At 43.1% G+C, this 21652-nt stretch overlaps 1 protein-coding gene across 1 annotated transcript in view; it reads right to left on the bottom strand.

Annotated features, from left to right (window-relative positions):
* Positions 1 to 21652, bottom strand: part of LOC132815889 (diacylglycerol O-acyltransferase 1-like) — a 112027-nt gene that overhangs the window by 41649 nt on the left and 48726 nt on the right. The window contains exons 3-7 of the mRNA XM_060825240.1: positions 13085 to 13125; positions 8647 to 8732; positions 7714 to 7766; positions 3494 to 3599; positions 732 to 860 (exon numbers count right to left, since the gene is read on the bottom strand). Coding sequence (XP_060681223.1) covers positions 732 to 860; positions 3494 to 3599; positions 7714 to 7766; positions 8647 to 8732; positions 13085 to 13125 — 415 coding nt within the window. The remainder of the gene's footprint in view (positions 1 to 731; positions 861 to 3493; positions 3600 to 7713; positions 7767 to 8646; positions 8733 to 13084; positions 13126 to 21652) is intronic.

Raw genomic sequence — 21652 nt, 5'->3', positions numbered from 1 at the left:
AAATATTCAAGATCCTGAAGAGACTTGATAGTGGGGAGGGGGATGCCGAGAGGATCGCTTCCCTAGTGGGACAGACTAGAACTAGACGCTAGCTTACAAATAACAGATATAACATCTGAAACAGACGGGGAGGAATTTGCTTCCCCCCTCAAAGTTGCTCTTGAGAATTCTCTCCCCCAAAAGAGTGGTGGAAGTGGGCTCATTGGATGTGTTATGGCAGAAGTAGATATGTTCTTGACCAACAAAGGAGACCATGACCATTGGAGGTAGATGTGGAGTTGAGGCCACAATCAGATCAACCATGATCTACTGGATGGCAGAACAAGCAAAGAGCTAGATGGCTGACTCCTGCTCTTGGTACATATCTTTGTAACCTGAATATGGAGATGGCAGTGCTGGACTGGGGTGTACTAAGTTACAAATCACACAACACCAGGTTATAGTCCAACAGGTTTAATTGGAAGCACTAGCTTTTGGAGCGGTGCTCCTTCAGCAGGTGATTGTGTTCAACCACCTGACGAAAGAGCAGTGCTCCAAAAGCTAGTGCTTCCAATTAAACCTGTTGGACTACAACCTGGTGTTGTGTGATTGTTAACTTTGTAATCTTAGCTCTACTTCTCTCACCACAGTTACGGCCTGTCCGGCTGGGCATTTCCAGCATTTCTTTTTGTTTTGGTGGTGTACGTTTGGAGTTATGAAAGGTATCGCAATCCGAAATCTTATATACTCACCTGACAGAGATCTCACCAGAGTCTTGACTTTTGCTCTGCGCAATTCTCGACACCACTTGTTGACATCTTTGTACGAGTAGAGTTTGAGAAACTGAATGGTGTAGCACATCAGTGCCATCACAGCACCCACTGCAGAACGAGAAACAAAGTGCCTTAGAACACCACATTTCGGAATTAAACCCCCACCTTTTAGAACTAGGCAGAGAACAGGGTCTTTCAGATGTAGAAATGTGGGAGGAGACCGGATAAAAAAGGACGAGTAGGCCATCAGTCACATTCCTGATGAAGGGCTTATATCTGAAACATCGATTCCCCTGCTCCTTGGATGCTGCCCGACCAGCTGACTTGGATCTCCAGCATCTGCAGTCCTCACTTTCTCTCATTTGAACCATTCAACAAGATTGTGGCTGACCTGATTTTAACCTCAACTCTACATTCCCACTTATCCCAGACAATCTTTCATCCCTTGGTAACCATGAATCTAGCTGAAAATGTGTTGCTGGAAAAGCGCAGCAGGTCAGGCAGCGTCCAAGGAGCAGGAGAATCGACGTTTCGGGCAGGAGTCCTTCTTCAGGAATGTGGCTGATGGCCTACTCGTCCATTCCTGAAGAAGGATTTATGCCCGAAACGTCGACTCTCCTGCTCCTTGGATGCTGCCTGACCTGCTGCGCTTTTCCAGCAACACAATTTCAGCTCTGATCTCCAGCATCTGCAGACCTCACTTTCTCCTAACCATGAATCTATCTCTACCTGAAAAAGTATTTAAAGATTTTCCATCCCACTATTTGGTGAAAGGAATTGCAAAGACACTCAACCCTCCCAAAAAAAGTGCTTCCTCAATGTTTTGAACAGGCATCCTCTTATTTTTCAAGATCGACCCCCTAGCTCTACATTCTTATACAAGAGTAAATGTCATGTCTATGTTTCAATTAAACCACCTCCGATTCTTCTAAACTCCAGAAAATACTAGTCTAGCCTGTCTAGCCCTTCTCATAAGGCAATCCTCTAATTTCAGATATTAGTCCTATAAACCTTCTCCGAACTGTTTCTCACATCCTTCTGTAAGTATGGAGACCAGTAGTGTATGCAGTATTCCAGCTACAGTATCACTGATGCCCTGTAAACTACAGCATAACCTCACTACACTTGCATTCAATCTCGCTCACAATAAAACAAGGCATTTTATTTGCTTCCCTGGTGACTTGCTGTACCTGCATACTAACCACCTGTGACTCATGCACTAGGGCACTCAGAGCTCTGCAACCTCTCACCATTCAGATAATATGCTTTTCTGTCATTCTGTCACAATGGACAATCTCTCACTTAGACATTGTACTCCATTTCCCAGAACTTTGCCCACTCACGGAAACTATCTATATCCCTTTGAGGGCTCCTTACCTCCTCTTCACCACTTACTTGCCCACCCACCAATAGACTAATAGCTGGTGAGAGTGGATTGCCTAGCAACGTACCATCAGCAAGTTTAGCTACCATACCTTGGCCCCTTTATCCAAACCATTTCTATAATTTATAAAGAGATAAGCACATGGACGACGATGGGATAGCATAAGGGGACGAGCTGAGAATAGTTCACAGACCGGCGTAACATTGAGGGCCGAAGGGCCTGTTCTGCGCTGTATTATACTATGTTCTAGATAATGTCCCTGCACTGACCCCTGTGGCACACCACTTGGGACATCTACCAGATGACAAAAAAAAAAGACATTTATTCCTCCACTTTGCTTCCCTTTAGCCAGCCTAAATATCAGAGTAAAGGAAGCTTGTTTTAATGAAAACAAAAGACTGTGACAAAGGAATCGCTGGCAAGCCCAGCATTTGTTGCTCATCCCCAACTGGCCTTGAGGTCATTGCCTGAACTGTATTCGAAAGATATGAGGAGCCCTTTTGAAATGCTGTAGACCATCTAGTGCAGGTACACATGCAGGGGAGATGTCCCAAGAATTTGCCCCGACTGTCAAGGAATGACATGGTATTGTACTTCAAAACCAGAATGAAATGTGTCAATAATCAGGTCAGAGATGGCAGCAACATTAAAACTGCAAGCCCTGCACTGCTACAGCAGATGGTCAAGTTTTGAGTGACCCAACAGCCTATCCTCACCTCAGAGGATGTATATTGCTCCAAATTACAGAGAAGACTGAGCCCACTGAAGGAGGAAAAAGATGATTTGTGAACCTTGTTAAAGTTGTCCAATGGTATGATACTCTACCCTCTCATTGAATAGACTCTCCGGTAACTAAACAGACATTTAAGACCAGTTGCTATCCTTGGCATGACCTAAATGTGGACTAGAATGTTTACTGCCCTCAACTCAGCACCGCCCTCCTAACCTGCAATCCTCTTCCTGACCTCTCCGCCCCCACCCCACTCCGGCCTATCACCCTCACCTTGACCTCCTTCCACCTATCCCACCTCCATCGCCCCTCCCCCTAGTCCTTCCTCCCTACCTTTTATCTTAGCCTGCTTGGCTCTCTCTCTTATTCCTGATGAAGGGCTTATGCTCGAAACGTCGAATTCTCTATTCCTGAGATGCTGCCTGGCCTGCTGTGCTTTGACCAGCAACACATTTGCAGCTAGAATGTTTACTGCATTAGATGACCCCGAAAACGTTTGGTGGTTTGTAACCAGATAATTTTCCAAATAACAGAGGTTCTCCATGGAATCCAAAGCTACAAGTTAGTGTCTTCTGTAATGGAGGGAAGTGGGCCTTCTTTCCCCGAACCGCTTTCCACTGTACTCACCTGGAGTTATTGAGTCGACCGATAATACCACTGCTACAGGGAAGGATAGAATGGTGGTCAGGTTAACTGTGTGCAAAGCCAACCCGAAACGCTCAGACAAAACACCCTGTGGAGAAAACAAAAAAACAAGTTAAGGGATAATGAGAAGCAATAGGCTTTCTTGAAGGTGATTATTTCAAGTGTGGCATATATTCAGATGAATTTAAAAAGAAAGGAGGCTCCTTGTCTGAGCTTACATTGTGTTAGCTGGGAACTGTAGGGGTAGGACTTACTTATATGACACTGCAGCTTAAATCCAGCAAATGCTTTACAAGGTTAAAGTGGCCACAAGAAACTTATCCAGCCACCATCCCATCCTGCTACAGTACCACAATTATAAAAAGACACTGAATGACTACAACTGCAGGCCTTGGTTTTATTGCTGAGGGAGATTTGTACGTGCAGGTAGCTCAGCACACAACTAGAAAGGAGAGCAGGAGGCCAGGTTCAAGGCCCCTTTAGCATCCTCAGAGTTAAAAATACAAGGCCCAGGAGCTGGTTGTCATGTTCTTAGCTGTAGTTAGTTCCATAGCTCAGTGAAAGTTAATAAAATCATGACAGTGCAGATAGGGTGAATAGCCAAGGTCCTTTTCCCCAGGGTTGGTGGGGTGGGGGGGAGGGGCAGAGAAGAACCGTGGAGGAGTCCAAACCTAGAGGACACAGGTTTAAGGTGAGAGGGGAAAGATTGAAAATGGACCTCAGGAGCAATGGAGGTGGTGTGTGTATGGAGCGAGCTGCCTAAGTGCTGGTACAATTACAATATTTAAAAGACATTTAAGGAGGGTTTAGAGGGATATGGCCAAATGCTGGCAAATGGGACTACATTAATTTAGGATATCTGGTCAGATTAGATGAGTTGGACCAAAGGGTCCATTTCCATGCAGTACATCTCTATGACTAACTCACACATTGGAATGACAGAGGGATGTTTACTGATCAAAACCACTCGAGGTGGCAAACTGGGTTTTAATACCTAGCTTCACCTGGGATCCTGCTAATTCAGAGGGGTCTGGTTTGGTGACAAGCTCCAGTTTGAAAGTGAAAGGAGTCATGCACAACCAAACACACCTACCCTCGTTTGCAAGCCCCAAGCACAAACCGATATGGTGTAAAATGTAGAAATTTGATACTGCTGTTGTTGGGTGCACCATGTACATACGGAAGCCAAACTACTTCAGGTCGCACTGCACTGGCTAAGTAACGCTGTCAAAATCAGGGATGGGCAGATTAAGATCAGGATAAAATACCCTCTCCAATGCTTTGCAAACCTTGCAAATAAAAAAAAAACTTAATGTATTGACATAGTAACAATCACAGGTTATTCTTTGCTGAGTACACATGGATGTGGGAAATACTGCCCCTTTCCAAGCCCTGTATAGGACAGTCCAAACTTTAAGGATGTTGCTTGGATTTAGCTTCATTACCCAGTGTTCCCATTACAGGCCAACCTTGATCATTTGAACGACAGTGTTTCGGATAACACAGTTTACCAAAGCATCAGGACTTCAAGATCTTGTTCAGATAATCCGAAATTTGGATAATTGGTGTTCAGATAACTGAGGTTGTTCCATACAGTTCTTCACAGAAGTTGGAATTGGAAGCTTACGCGGAATGATTGCAATTTAAGCTCCAATCCCACCCCCGTTCCAGTTTTAGATCAGTGAAATGTGGCACCTCTATTCCACAGAATCTTGGAATTCCCAACACAGCAGGCTGTTCCACTGACTTACTCTGGTTGTGCTTCACAGCACAGACCAGTAACGTCAATGGAAAGGCAGCATCTCAAACATCAAATGGCAGTGACAAGCTCAGAGCTTAAAGTAACAAAAAGGAAACAGACAGTAAAGTGGAACTGAGGGCAAGTTGAGATCAGAATGTATCAAATGACAGAGCAGATTCAAAGGGCTGAATTTCCTCCTTCTACCTCTTATATTCTTATTCCTACATAACCCTCGGAAACAGTGGTGTTCCTTTAACATAATCAGCAGCAAACTGAATAACTGAGTGGGCACAGAGAACCAGCCACATAGACACTAGAAGCTGTGAGAACCAGTAGGGGAGCCAGATTTCCCCCCTCTAAAAACTGTTCGGGATACTGGGAACTTTCCAGCTCACTGATTTGGACTGACCGAGTTTCATTCCAGCTTACTGTGATGGCTTTCGATCCTCATGGTCTGTGAAACTGAGCAAATGACACAATCACTTGGTGCACTATGGCCTGGACTAAGGGAATGGAATGGGCATTGCTATGAAGTTATAGGTGTACTGTACCTTTAGAGAAAGTGAAACTGACAAGGACTTAACAAGCATAAAGTGCGCTGAAAAATTTTTTAAAATGTAACCTTTGGCTGTGAAACAAATAGCTGCGATGAGTTTTTTTTAAAAAATATATTTTTTAAAGATTCCCTACAGCGTGGAAACAGGCCCATCGGCCCAACAAGTCCACACCGACCCTCCGAAGAGTAACCCATTTACCTCTGACTAACGCACCTAACACTATGGGCAATTTAGCATGGCCAATTCACCTAACCTGCACATTTTTGGACTGTGGGAGGAAACCGGAGCCCCCGGAGGAAACTCACACAGACACAGGGGGAATGTGTAAACTCCACACAGATAGTCACCCGAGGCAGAAATTGAACCCGGGTCCCTGGTGCTGTGAGACAGCAGTGCTAACCACTGAGCCACCGTGATGTCATTGTTTTGGTACACAACAAATTCAAATTTGGCCAGATTAAATTATGCCCCAAGAAACAAAATCCAATCGAATTTGAATTTTACTGTTTTGACAACATCAAACCAATGAGACGATCTGATGTTTTAGGGTATTGAACAGTTAGCCAGAGCAGCAAAGAGCACCAACAAACAGACTGCCCACAGAGATGCTCTCTGAAAGGTACCTTTTCATATGAAATCTGTGAAGCAGACGACCGAAGACGACAGTAAAATCTACAGAGGAGAATCAACACAGCTGCCTGGTTTCGAAATTTGATTTTTTTTTTGTAAAACTTAATTGGGGGGTTTTATCAGATCAGTATGTTGTTGTAAAGTGGGAGGTAGATAAATTGTCGAGTAAAAAGTGATGTCTGCAGATGCTGGAGATCACAGCTGAAAATGTGTTGCTGGTTAAAGCACAGCAGGTCAGGCAGCATCCAAGGAATAGGAAATTCGACGTTTTGGGTCAGAGCCCTTCATCAGGAATGAGGAGAGGGTGTCAGGCGGGCTAAGATAAAAGGTAGGGAGGGGGGACGGAGATGTGATAGGTGGAAGGAGGTCAAGGTGAGGGTGATAGGCCGGAGTGGGGTGGGGCGGAGAGGTCAGGAAGAAGATTGCAGGTTAGGAGGGCGGTGTTGAACGAGTCTGTTTGAGAACGTGGCTGAAGAGCTTCTGTGCAGAGATGACGACCTGGGGGGTGCAGTGAGAGAGAGAGACTCACTGAAATCCTTGTAGAATTGATCAGACAAAGGAGGAAATACAGTGTAGATAGTTGTTGGTTAATGTGCCTTTTTTTTCTTGGAGTTAAAGAATAAATTGTTAATTTTTTTTCTTTAAATAGAGAGATTTGGTAATTCTTTGTCACTTATACTTCTACACTTTACGAGGCAAGGTGAACGTGTGTGTGTGTGTCTGGTTTAAATTAGCAAAAGGGTTTACTGTGTCATAATAGTATGATAACTGCCCTCAAAACTCCTGAATGTTGGAAGGGGGAGGGGTGATTTAATTGTGATGACAATATGCAGGATTTTCCTTGCTGTTCCTATCGAATAATTCTTCCTTGAAGGGTAGGTGTCTGTATGGATGTCAGGAAAGAACAGGTTTAGCTTAGCAGGGACTGTCCACACAAATTTCATGTTAACACTCATCGTTGCCGCATTCACTTATTGAACAATGTGGCCATTTAGGGAAGCCTAAGGGATTCCCCGGGATGTAGAACTGTATTTGCATGGTTTTAGGAATGTTGGGATAAAGAAAGATTTGTTATTTCTAAGACAAGGCGTGACTTGCTTCCCCACAGAGCCGGCCCTCCCAAGCTCAGTGAACCAAACTAGAGTGTGTCCAAATAAACAAGCAATTCACTTCCAGAAATCTACATCTCCCCAAGGTTTATACATCAAAAACTGTGCAACAATTCGAACACAAGTACTCCCTCTCCCTCAAGAAAAAGCAAACTACCAACTCACCATAGCCATTTTCCTTTCAATGTGCAGTGTCACAATTACAAAAGTATTCGAGACTGGGGAATATAAAGAAGTCTGTTAAATCAACAGTAAACAAACACAGAATGATATACACTAGTGATATGGGGGGTATGATATCACACTGTGGCATTTATGCCTTCTCTTTCTGTCACATTACAGTTTCACTTCCTGCCTAGTTGCTAAAAAGATGATATTTGTCAATGGTGGTGACAGGAACAGAAGAGTTGCTGACCCCCAAGACAAAAGTGGAACCTCAAAGCAAAGGGAAACTGATTCATGTAGGGAAGGACAAGATTACATTGGTATTTAATTGGAATGGACAGCAGGAGGATACAGGAACATTTTAACCACTCAATCTTAGCTTTCAAAAAAATCCCAGGAGTTAGAAATTAAAGTCAACAAAAATAATAATTGGGAGACAAGTTCAAAATTAATGAATTAGGGATATTAAATCTCATTGGGCAAGTTCAAAGTTAGATCAGATTCCCTACAGTGTGGGCCCAACCAGTCCCATACTGACCCTCCAAAGAGTAACCCACCCAGACCTATTTCCCTCTGAATGATGCACCTAATACTATGGGCAATTTACCATGGTCAATTCACCTGACCTGCACATCTTTGGACTGTAGGAGGAAACGGAACACCCAGAGGAAACCCACGCAAACACGGGGAGAACTTGCAAACTCAACAGACAGTCGCCACAGGCTGGAATTGAACCTGGGACCCTGGTGCTGTGAGGCAGCAGTGCTAACCACTGAGCCACCGTGCTGTGCCCGCAGAGGGTTAATAAAATTTCAGAGCAAGTTACTAGGGAATGACATCATCTCAAGACTTGTACAGTCAATTTAAGCACCTACTGGATAATGGGAGATTGGGAAAGACTCAATCAAATCAGTTCCAGTGCAGGATACTCACCAATGATAAGGCACAAAGCAGGCCAACTGTAGGGGTCTTTCAGGAACAGAGAGATTATTTGAATTGGATCCACTAATATTCCATATCTGTAATTGAAAATGTATCAATTACCAGTTTTAAAGAAAAAATGATAAAGGTTAAAATGTATTTCAAATTTTATTTCTTACATTATACTAAAAGTAAACTTGCAGACTACTACAATATTAACTCAGAAGCATAGATTAGAACACTGTATAGCTGTTTCCCCAATAATCAAATTGAATCTAATTTCAGTGTAGGTACAGCAATGTTGCTGCTCAGTCTGGATTGGGAAATCCCCTTCCAGAATCCTCAGCTTTGAAATTCCAACACAGCCACACCGTCTGGAGTAATGCTCTGTTTTAGTTACACAGCGACAGTATTGTGCACATTATTTTACTAGACCAGAAATGTAGAGAAAGTGAATTCAGGTCCCACTGCGATAGTCTGAGAATCAACATTTAAAGCTTCTGGAAATAAAAGTACCAGTAAATGTGGCCATGAAACTTTCAGTTGATGTAAAAACCCAATTAGTTGATACAATACAATACAATACAATACAGGAACAGGCCCATTGGCCCATCAAACCTGCATTGATACCTCATCCTTATTTAGATCTGTTACTTATTACTCATATGTGGTATCTATCTCTGATTGCTTCATGTTCACGTGTCTATCAAAATACACTGTAAACGTTGTTAATGTACCTGCTTCCACCAGCTCCACTGGCATTTGTTCCAGGCACCCATAACCTTGTGTGAAACATTTACCCCACACTTCTCCCCAAAACTTTCCCCCTCTCACCTTGAACCTGTGCCCTTGTGTAGCTGACCTTTCCACCCTTGGAGAACGCCTCTGAACTCTCCACATGATCTAAGCTTCTTAATTTTGCAGACTTTGATCAGATTGCCCCTCAGCCTGTCTTGCCAGTGTGTTTGTCCACCCTCTCCTCACACCAAAAGGCCTCCAAGCCCAGACAACAACCTGCTCTGCACCCTCTCCAAAGCATCCACACCCTTCTTGTAGTATAGCAACTAGAACTGCACGCACTATTCCAAATATGGCCTAACTAAAGCTTTATTCAGCTGAAACATCACTTACCAACTTTTATATACAATACCCGAGCCAATGAAGGAAAGTATGCTGCACGCCTTCTTGACCATCTTACCCTCCAGTGTTGCTACCTTCAGGGATCTATGGACCTATACACCCAGATCCATTTCTGTGTCAATGCTCCTAAGGGTTCTGCCATTTATTGTATAATTTACACTTGCATTTGACCTTCCAAAATGCACCACCTCATCTTTGTGGTAAAAACAAGGACTGCAGATGCTGGAAACCAGAGTCTAGATTAGAGTGGTGCTGGAAAAGCACAGCAGGTCAGGCAGCATCTGAGGAGCAGGAAAATCGACATCTTCCCCCACTCTGTAACAAAGGGCGATTGCTGTTTATACAGTGCTTTATAGTCAGAGTTAACTGACGGAAGAGCATTGATGTAAATTAGGAAAAGGCAAAGAAATGCTGACTGATATGAAGAAAGTGTTTACTGCACTCATCTCTTTTTTTTGACAGGCCTTCTATCACATTTCGGTTTCTCAGCATTTTGGGAAAGTGCTTAAATGCAGACTTCTGAACTGCAAAGCAAACCTGTCACATGCAAGCTGCGCACATCATGCTTCAGTAAATGCAGCACTACCACCGATCCTCATGTACTTAACTCACCTGGATTGACACGATCAATCTAAAGCAGTCAAATTTGCGAATGGCAAGACGACCGAGATAGCAGATTGCATTGGACAGTAGCAGTGTGCATTTATTCAAAGTTTGTGCGAAGATTTGTAGCTAATGTAGTTTATAAAATACCATGCAAGGACTGCACAAAACACTATATAGGACAAACAGGAAGACAGCTAACAATCCGCATACATGAACACCAACTAGCCACGAAACGACACGACCAGCTATCCCTAGTAGCCACACACTCAGACAACAAGCAACATGAATTCGACTGGGAAAACACTACTATCATAGGGCAAGCCAGACAGAGAACAGCCAGGGAATTCCTAGAGGCATGGCATTCATCCACAAACTCCATCAACAAACACATCGACCTGGACCCAATATACCAACCACTACAGCGGACAGCTGAAACTGACACCAGGAAGCGGCAAGGACAGACCACTATAAATGCCAGAAGAAACATCAAAGAAGCGCTTCGCAGGAGGCTCCAGAGCACTGATGATGTCTCCTAGCCAGGGGACGAAACGTTTGCAACAAAAACTTCCAGCTCGGCGAACAGAACCACTACTACAGTGTGCATTTATACCGAGCCTTAACATGGAAAAACGTCCCAGGATGCTGCACATAAGTGTAGCCACACACAAACAGATGCTGAGACATGGGTCGAAACAAGAGGAGACGGTCAAAAGCTGAGTTAAACAAAATTCATAAAGGAGTTGGGGGCTTATAATATGATGTGGTCAGGTCACTAGTAGATTAAATTTTACAAAGATAAACTCTGGCATGTAGGCAGGTGACAGACATTCTCCCTGAATGGAGCTGAAATTGCTCGAGATGATGCTGAATGACACTAAGGAGTCTCAATAGGTTCAACAGCAAACTAGCACAGATCAGCAATACGCAGGACCATATAACTGAGAACAGTCAGGCGAGTTCATAACATGTTAGAGCACTCAAGTGAGATCACAAGTTTACAGCGCAATTTCGGACATCAAAAAGTGAGATATTCAAGTGCAGTGAAGAGCCAGGAGCATAAACTGTCACAGTAATGAGGAAAAATTAAAAACATTCAGGTTTATCATACAATGGAACTGTCAAAGAAGGAACCTTCAATAAGTAGAAAATTAAATATACAGAAAAATAATTTAGACCATTGCTTCAAACGGGGGGGACAGTTAAAGGTAGATATCGGTAACCTTTGGGCTGACAACAAGAAATGCCTCAACTGGCAAAGGAGGACGGAGGGATGTGTGGGAGAAATGCCTGGGTGGCTCAGTGGTTAGCACTGCTGCCTCACTGCAGCAGGGACCCGGGATCGATTCCACCCTCAGGCGGATTCGCACATTCGCAGATCGAGAGCCGGGTTTTCACTAATGGTGCGTGCACTGGGGCCTCCTTTTTTTGGACAGAAGATAACCACAGCGTTTTGTTTCAATTCAACAAAATAAACGACAATCATTCTCTGGCTCATTTCTCAGGGCAAAACTCAGATCACAATCAACTTGTCTCGTTAAAGATTTATACAAAGCTTGTTAGTTAACTGTCAGGTACACTCTCCACAGCAATGCCTCCATCAGTTCAGAGACCCATCCTGCAGCACTCTCCTCTCTGTGTAAATGTTATTGTCACTTTACTTTGGCATTTTGTTTGAACTGTTCTAACAAGCACAGGATGAAAAGTTTTGAAAATCTGTTTTTTTGCCAAAAGACTATTTAAAAGATATTAGTCGAAAGATCTCCTTCCTTTCATACTGGTAGAAAAATGTAACTAACCTGCGGTCGCTCCTACCTCGAGGTGCCTTTAAGATCGGTTACATATTTTGCACCAATACCACCTTTGATTAACAGTACAGCCCCACCTCTTACTTTCTTGAATTCACCATAACCCTCGACATTCAGGACTCAGACATTATGCAGCCATATCTCAATAATCACCATCATATTTACCCACTTCCAATGTGTGCTACCAACCCAAAGGTGCCATTCTCTTTGTGCCATTCTCTTGCCTTTGCCCCACAGCCCTGCACATTCTTCCTTTTCAGAGCATGAGCACATTCACAATCTTTGACTTAATATTGTACTCAAAAGGCAGAACTGGCCTCAGCTGATGCCCCAGAAACCAAGCAATTTACAAGCAGCTGGGGAAACGGAGGAAAGAACAGAAAGGATGAAGCAGTAATGATTAATGAACATTACATTAGCTCATGTATGCAGTGTGTTCAAAGTATTGTGTATAGAAACAACAATTAGCAGTTATTACATGAATTGTTCCACAACTCTAACATTTGAAAATTACTTGCACAGTTGTAACCGTGCTATATTTTCCAAAGATTCAATGCTTGTGTGTACACTTGCCTCGATTTCTCAGTTATTTACATCCTGGATGTCCCGGTTTCTCTCTGTCAGAGGGACAGACATTGCTGAAGAGATTCAGTCTCTTCCTGTTCACAAGTTTGCAAAATTTGATTCAGCTGTGAACTAAGTGGGATGATAATGCTGTATCTTGGAGTGTGACGATATCACAACTCCCTTGATACATTCCACATTCAGAGGGCAACACAGGCTTGAAATATACTCAAAATGAGTTAGAATCGTAAATTGATCTTCGCTATCTCACATTCATAATGGCTGCTGATAATTTTTTTTAAAAAAGTCAGGAATGATTTTCAAAAAATACTTACTTAATAAGATTCTCCAGAAAAAGACGAGCATTGCTCAAAATCTGTGAAAGAAAATTAAAAATGTGTTAGACAGCACTGATAACCAACCTGCATTAATAGTATCAGCAATATCAAACTTTACAGATATTAATTCATACAAACTGCATGTCTTCTCAATTAAACTGGACTTCAAAGATCAGTGTACAACTGGCCACAATGTTGGTCATTTTACAAGGTTACTATGCCCTTGAGCTTTTTTTCCCAAGAGAGAGGATAATTGGCCAGGCTCCCATTAATCTGGGTTTGAAATGTTTATTGAGGCCCTTTTTGTTTACCCCTAACCAAAGGATGTGCAGGTTAGGTGAATTGGCCATACTAAATTGCCCATAGTCAGGGGTAAATATAGAGTGGGGGAGTGGGTCACTCTTCGGAGGGTTGGCATGGACTTGTTGGGCCAAAGGGCCTGTTTCCACACTGTAGGGAATCTAGTCTAATCTAGATAATGCCTCTGGCCTAAGGCTTTCATGTCTTTAAAAAAGGTATAACCAAAGGGGAGTGGCCAGCTAGCCTTCGTTTAGATTAGTTTCTAATTCAGTTCAGTGACTGTGTGCGTGTGTATAGCGAGAGAGAGAGCGCGTCTGTGTGCGCGCGTACCCATCTACATTTAAAATATATATAGAGAGAGAGATCCAACTGGGTACACACACTCTCTCTCTCTCTCTCTAACTTCAGACCCTGCTGTGCTTTATTTTTACTCTTTGTACTTAGGGATGTGCTTATTGGGACTGTTGAAAGTATTTTCAGAACAGCATCATTAGGTTGGGATAGTCTGGTCAGGTTTTTGGATAGGATAAGTTATCTGGCATCCTATTTTCTGTTCTTTGCATTTCATTCCGTAATTTTGGAATTAAATTCTGTTTGTTGAAAACTTGGCAGTCGAATCAGCTAATTTCACACCAGGAATATCCACTTCCCTAAAACAAATAGCTGCTCTGGGCTACCTGCTTAAAAATGTTTTGAGGGGTCAGGCATAGCCCATAACAAAATCAACTCTCGATAGTTTCATCTAGGAACATAGAACAGGGAACGATTGGTCCTTCCTGTGCCTATTAGATTGTACTGACTGGCTCTTAACTCCATTCTCTATCTATATTCTATAATCCTCAAATATTGCCTAACAAAAACAGCCCGCCAGATTTAAAGTTTGTTATTGGTTTACTTGCAATTCCTTTCTTGAATAGTTTTATTACATCTGCTAACTCTGGTCTCTGGAATTATCCACGCCCTATGGAATTTCGGACATTATTGCTGCTCAGATAATGGAATTCTTTCTTTAGAACATAGGCCACCAGCTCCTTGGATATGGTAGAGTTTAGTCTCAAGTTGTCCAAGTCCTTTTACCTCTGATTGGTTGTCTTCATTGCTCAGTCCTTGGAGTACAGGAGTTGGGACATTATGTGGAGGTTGTATAGGGCATTGGTGAGGTCACTGCTGGAGAAGTGTGTCCAGTTCTGGTCACCCAGTTATAGGAAGGATATTATTACGCTGGAGAGGGTTCAGGAGAGATTTATCAGAATGTTGCTGGATATGGAAGGTTTGAGTTATAAAGAAAGGATGGATGGGATGGGACATTTTTCACAGGAGCTTAGCAAGTTGACAGGTGACCCAAGAGAAGCTTATAAAATAACGAGAGGTAAAGGTAGAGTTGGTGATAGTTGACTTTTCCCCAAGATGGGGAATTTCAAGACTTGGGGGCACATTTTTAAAGGTGAGAGGAGAAAGATTTAAATAAGACAAGGTAAATTTTTTTTTAACAGGGTGGTTCATGTTTGGAAAAAACTTCGAGGAAATAGACGATGTAGGTAAAACTACAACGTTTAAAAGACACTTGGATAAGTACATGGCTGGAGAGAGTGAGAAGCTTGGGTCAGAAGTGAAAAGGTTTAGAGGGATATAAGCCAGGAGCAGGCAGGTGGGACTAGTTTAGTTTGGGATTCTGTTCGGTATGGACTGGTCAGACCGAAGGGTCTGTTTCGGTGCCGTATGACTCTGCTGCTCAATGTCTCTATTTCCTCACTTCCCATGATCATCTTTCCTGTCTCCTCTTTGGAGGGACTAACAGCTACTTTAGCTACTCTCTTCATTTTTACACTGATGAGGGGGAAAAAAAACATTTCTTTTTCCGCTCTATCGTCAAATTTTGGTGGTCTTTGCTGGTTTCTAAAACACTCCCAATCCTCAGCTTGTACTATTGTTTGAAAAATCACAATTCGCTTCTTTTAATCTAATACTTTCCTCAATCTCTTTAAAAAGCCAAAGACTGACCTTGTCAGGTTTTTGTTTTTCAATGGAATGTTTTTATTGAATATTGTTTTAATTGACAAATTCACTAGAATTTTCTGAGGAAGTAACAAGCAGGATAAATGGGGGAGGAAGCTGAGAATTTAATATATTTGGATTTTCAGAAGACATTTGACAAGGTAACACACGTTAGGCGGCTGAAGTAGAACTTCAGATGTTGGAGGTGGTATATCAGCATGGATAACAGAGTGGTTAAATAGAAGATAGAATAGGGACATTTTCAGGATGGCAACCTGTATAGGGCCCTGGTGAGACCGCACCTGGAATATTGTGTGCAGTTCTGGTCTCCAAATTTGAGGAAAGACATTCTGGCTACTGAGGGAGTGCAGCGTAGGTTCACGAGGTGAATTCCTGGAATGGCAGGACTATTTTATATTGAAAGATTGGAGCGACTGGGCTTGTATACCCTTGAGTTTAGAAGGCAGAGAGGGGATCTGATTGAAACATAAGATTATTAAAGGATTGGACATTCTGGAGGCAGGAAGCATGTTTCTGCTGATGGGTGAGTGCTGAACCAGAGGACACAGCTTAAAAATACGGGGTAGACCATTTAGGACAGAGATGAGGAGAAACTTCTCCACGCAGAGAGTGGTGGATGTGTGGAATTCTCTGCCCCAAAAGGCAATGGAGGCCCAGTCTCTGGATTTGTTTAAGAAAGAGTTGGATAGAGCTCTCAAGGATAGTGGAGTCAAGGGTTATGGAGATAAGGCAGGAACAGGATACTGATTAAGGATGATCAGCCATGATCATAATGAATGGTGGTGCTGGCTCGAAGGGCAGAATGGCCTACTCCTGCACCTATTGTCTATTGTAACTACCAATGGATGACATCAGGCAGTCCTGAGTCCACTATGTTTTTACAATATATATTCATAACCTAAATGAGGAAAGTGAATATTCTACTGCCAAAGTCTGAAGTCACATGACACCAGGTTATAGTCCACCAGGTTTTTTCGAAACCACTAGCTTTTGGAGCACTGCCTCTTCGTCAGGAGAAATGGAGGAAAGCACACACCAAAAGCAGCAATCCAAAAGCTTGGTAAACCTGTTGGACTATAACCTGGTGTCATGTAACTTTTGACTTTGTCCACTGCAGTCCAAGGCTCCTCCACACCCTGGCTACTATTGCTAAAGTTGCGGATGAACTAAAAGGTGGTGGATAGGCAAGTGGTGAGGAGTGGTGATACTAAGAGTCTGCAGAGGAATGCAGACAGGTTGTTAGAATGGGCAAAAACTTGGCAGATAAAGTATGGGGAAATTTGGGTTGTGCCTTTTTTTCAGGAAGGATAAAAATGCTGAGTATTACTTAAATGGAGAAAGATTACAGAAAGCTGCAGCACAGAGGGATTTAGGAGTTGTCCATTACTCAGGAAAAGCCAGCATTCAAGTTCAATGGGTAGCAGTCGAAAAGTGTGGTGCTAGAAAAGCACAGTGGGTCAGGCAGCATCCGTGGAGCAGGAGATTTCAGGCATCAGCCCGTAACCATCTTTTCCAGCACCACCCTTTCAGACTGTGATCTCCAGCATCTGTAGTTCTCACTTTCTCCCAATGGGTAATAGGGAAGGTATGCAGAACGTTGGCTTTTGTAGCAAGGAAAATAGAGCTTTCATGGAGAGAGGTTTTGCTAAAACTATCCAAAAGCATGTGTGAGCCCATGTCAGGATTACTGTGAATAGTTTTGGGTTCTGTATCTATAGCAATCTGCATTGGCATTGGAGGCAGTGGAGAGAAGGTTCACCTAGGCTGCTACAAGGTATGATGGGTCTGCCTTAATTGGAGGGATTGAGTCAGTAGGTCTGTTTCAATTGGAGAGATCGAGTCGGTAGGGTCTGTCTGCATTGGAATTAAGAATGAGGGGTGACTTTATTGAAACATAAGATTCTTAGAGGACTTGACAGGGTAGATGCAGAAAGGTTGTTTTGCCTTGTGAGTGTGTCTAGGACCAGGCAGCATGGTCTCAGTAGGGGGTTATACATTTAAAACAGATTTGGTAGCAACTCTGAGGAATTCTTTACACAGAAGGGCTGTTGAGGGTTATTAAATATATTCAACGCGGAGATAGGAAAACGTTTAACCAGTAAGGGAATCAAGAGTCCTAGGGCAGAGCAGATGAATGGGCTGAATGGCTCATCACTGATCCAACATCTGAGGCTTTATTAATGTTTTCCATTGTTTCTTTGTTACAAAACCTTTTCAATTTATTTATTCAACCAACCTTAACGAGCTGTTCTGTTAAACAATAAGCAACTTGGAGCTTGAGCTTTTTGGGCTTCGAGTTTCTGAGCTGAAGGCTGAACTGCAGACACTGATGGGGGATGTGACCAGGATCCTTTTGTACCAGGAAGCAGGCCCCTCTTACGATAGGATGATCTGACCAGGCTCAGTGATAGGATAACGGGACTTCAAAATGGGGCACCCAAAGGGAGGGAGTGCAGCACTGCCATCTTTTATCTTTGCCCAACAGACTGGTTTGGGAGAAGAGGGTTCTAAGCCCATGGGGCACTGGCACCAATATTGCGACAAGTGAGACGTGTGCCATTGGAGAGTCTACAACTCAACCAAACTGGGGTTGGTGTTCTTGTGACCTGCATAACTAGCGGAGTAGAGCTGGCTTTAAACTAAATAACTAAAGGCAAGGACAAATTTGAAAGTTACAGGGAATTCAAGAGTGGAGAACAAGCAAAAGGGGAAGGAATTCATGCTGGAAATAATAAACAGAATGATAGGAAAGGTGACAGTAGTTTTGTACACTCTCTGATATTAAACTAAATGGTAGCACCAGGTATGGAGCAAGAACTAGTGGGGAACTTGCCAAAAGGGTACGACAATTATCATGCAGGGTTTTAATCTACATTTGGACTAGAAAAACCAGATGGGAATGTTTTGGGGTTAATTTCTTCGAGTAATTTCTTCGTCCAGCATGTGATGGTATCAACCAGACAGCAAGCTATACCAGACACAAGGTGCAGGCTCTGGTCCAGAGGCCTGTTCCAGAGATTATGTTAGATTAGATTACTTAGTGTGGAAACAGGCCCTTGGGCCCAAGTCCACACCGACCCGCTGAAGCGCAACCCACCCATACCCCTACATTTACCCCTTTACCTAATACTACGGGCAATTCACCTGACCCACACATCTTTGGACTGTGGGAGGAAACCGGAGCACCCAGAGGAAACCCACGCAGACACGGGGAGAACGTGCAAACTCCACACAGTCAGCCGCCTGAGTCGGGAATTGAACCCGGGTCTCAGGCGCTGTGAGGCAGCAGTGCTAACCACTGTGCCACCCAGAGGTGAGTAATAACATCTTTGAACAGGTTGATGAGAAAGTATCTATACCAGACTTGGTTTTGATCAGCAAAATAGGATTGATTACTGACCTCAACGAAAGCGGGCTGCAGCAGTCACAGTATGATTGAGTTTTATATACAGTTAAATGAGGAGAAGTTCAAAGTTAGATTAGTTCCCAACAGTGTGGAAACAGGCCCTTCGGCCCAACCAGTCCACACCGATCCTCCGAAGAGTAACCCACCCAGACCCATTTCCCTCTGAATGATGCACCTAATACTATGGGCAATTTAACATGGTCAATTCACCTGACCTGCACAGCTTTGGACTGTGGGAGGAACCGGAGTACCCGGAGGAAACCCACGCAGATATGGGGAGAATGTGCAAACTCCACACAGGCAGTCGCCAGAGGCTGGAATTGAACCTGGGACCCTGGTGCTGTGAGGCAGCAGTGCTAACCACTGAGCCACTGTGCTGTGGGCCCAAAAGCTACTTTGAATTTAAATACAGTACAGCTAAATAGGAGGGCATGAAAACAGAGCTAGTGATGGTGAACTGGCAACCGAGATCAATGGACAGATCATTTGAAATGCATTGGCAAACATTTAAGGGGATATTCCAGAATAGATACATTCAAAGAAATGACATTTCTAAGGGATCGACCCACCTGGTGAACTAAAAAATGTCAAAGGTAATATCAAACTCAAAGGAAATACAAAATTGTGCAAAGATTGGTGGAAGGTGAGAAGATTGAACAAAATATTAAAACAGCAAAGAATTACACCAAGATTAATAAAGTGGGAAAATTAGATGACGACAAGGTAGCCATACATACCCAACCCCCCCTCCCCTCCTTCCCCAAGGTGCAGAGTGAAAAAACGTTGTTCTTTCAGGAACATGTAACAGCCAGCCTAGCAGCTGCTTAAGTTATCCGAGGGGGAGCAGTAAGTTTCTCTGCTTTCACAACCCGGGATTTTAGAAGGAGATGCAGAGTTGAAACACATCACAACCCAGTACCCCATCCTCTTCTGGTCTCTACTAAAGTGCATCAGCTGCAGGCAGGAATTCACCATATGGGGAAATCAAACTACATTCCACGCGAAGTTGCAGTGAAACATATTCCATCTGTTTTGAATGAAAGCGACTAAAACAAGTCGGCGATGCTTTCTGTGCCAGCTTTTTTTCTAAGCCTTCATTTATAATCCTGCCACATTTAGCTCAGAGGTTGTGATGTTAGAATGGTAACATCCTAAATTTAAATTTGGAGAGAGCTCAAATTGTGTTAGATTATATCACATATGCCAAGTTAGTAGGAATTTATACCCTGTGACTCTTATAATCTGAGGCAGGCTAGTCTCATCCCACATGAGAACCCTGGCTCAACATTGGAAGCCTTTTGGCTTCACGCCAGAAATTGCAAAGTCAGCCCCCCTTCCCTGCTCATCCGCGGCATCCCAACAATATTTTCTCCCAATACTTTCAAGTCAAAAATTGAACCCATTGAGTATACTGCTGATATCCTTCATGGTATTAAAGTATCTCTTCCAGATCTCCCCTCAGCCTGCTCGGTTTTAGGAGCAACAATCCAGTTAGAATCATAGAATCCTTATTGTGTGGCAACAGGCCATTCGGCCTATCGAGTCATCCCACCCAGACCCTTATTGTATTCCTTGTACCTGCATTTCCCATGGCCAATCCACCTCACCTGCACATCTTTGGATTGTGGGGAAAAAACACGTAGAGACACGGGGAGAATGTGCAAACTCCACATGGACAGAGAGAGTGGAATCAGCATCAGGGACCTGTCTTTTTGAGGCAGCAGTGCTCACCACTTCCAAATCTATCTGCAACCGTAATGCTTAGAACTCCTCTAGTAAATCTCTTAAGTAATCCCTCCAAAGCCTTGGCATCCTTCCTGAATACAGTGTTAGGAGTGAGATACATCATGCCAGCTGATATTTTGCATAACTTCCCAACTTCTGCAGTCTATTTATGAAGCACAGCACCTTGTATTTTATTAACTGCTTTTTTAAACTTGTCCTGTCACCTTCAAGGGTGTGTACATAAACATCCCCAAATGTCTCTGCTCTTGCACCCTCTTTGATAATGTGTCATTTAATTTATATGGTGTCTCAGTATTCCTGCCAAATTGCATCACCTTCCAGTTTCGTACATCAAATTTAGTTTGCCATGTCTGCCCATTTTGTCATACGTCTATGTCCTCTTGAAAACTAGTAAACAGTGCGAAACATTGTAATAAAGTTTCATGTCGCCTACAAATTCCAAAATTGTACACTTTCCCCACTCCTCCACAGCAGTCATTCAGTACTGCGATGCTCTATGCAGACTTCTGTTCAGTCTAAAAGACTGACTGTCTATTGAGAGACAGATGGACATTTTCTATCCTTTTAGATGCTGGTACTTCTCCGTTTATCTTAAGGGCTCCAACTTTGTTGAGAAGTCTAATATCGGGAAGTTTATCAAATCCTCTCCTCGGCTCATGGTGCAGTAATAGCAGTTCTCCACTTGGGTCAAAGGGCCCGATTCAAGTGCCACCTCCTCCAGAGAGGTCTCATCACAAGTGGAAGCAGGTTGGCTGAGATACCTATTAAAAAGGCTCTAATGGTACAGTGGTAGCATCCCTATCTCTAAACCAGAAGGTCCAGATCCTATATGCTCTGGAGATGTTTGAACAGTTTGATTTAAAATAGCTATCAAACGCCTTTTTAAAACTGATATAAACAACATCACTTACTCTGACTTCATCCTTTTTCTGTTCGGTATGCTCAATTCATTCATTCAAAGACCACTTACTCCTAATAAACCTGAGCTGACTCTCCTTTATTGCTGAATCAAATGACTGCTTTTTTAAAAACCAGATTATTTCTAAACGCTTCCCTACCATCAGCCTTAAACAGACTCCTCTGTATTTGCGAATTCT

This window comes from Hemiscyllium ocellatum, chromosome 5 (genome assembly GCF_020745735.1).
Source record: "Hemiscyllium ocellatum isolate sHemOce1 chromosome 5, sHemOce1.pat.X.cur, whole genome shotgun sequence".
NCBI lineage: Eukaryota > Metazoa > Chordata > Chondrichthyes > Orectolobiformes > Hemiscylliidae > Hemiscyllium > Hemiscyllium ocellatum.
The sequence above is the reverse complement of the archived record's forward strand: the minus strand, read 5'-3'. Positions and strand labels throughout refer to the sequence as shown.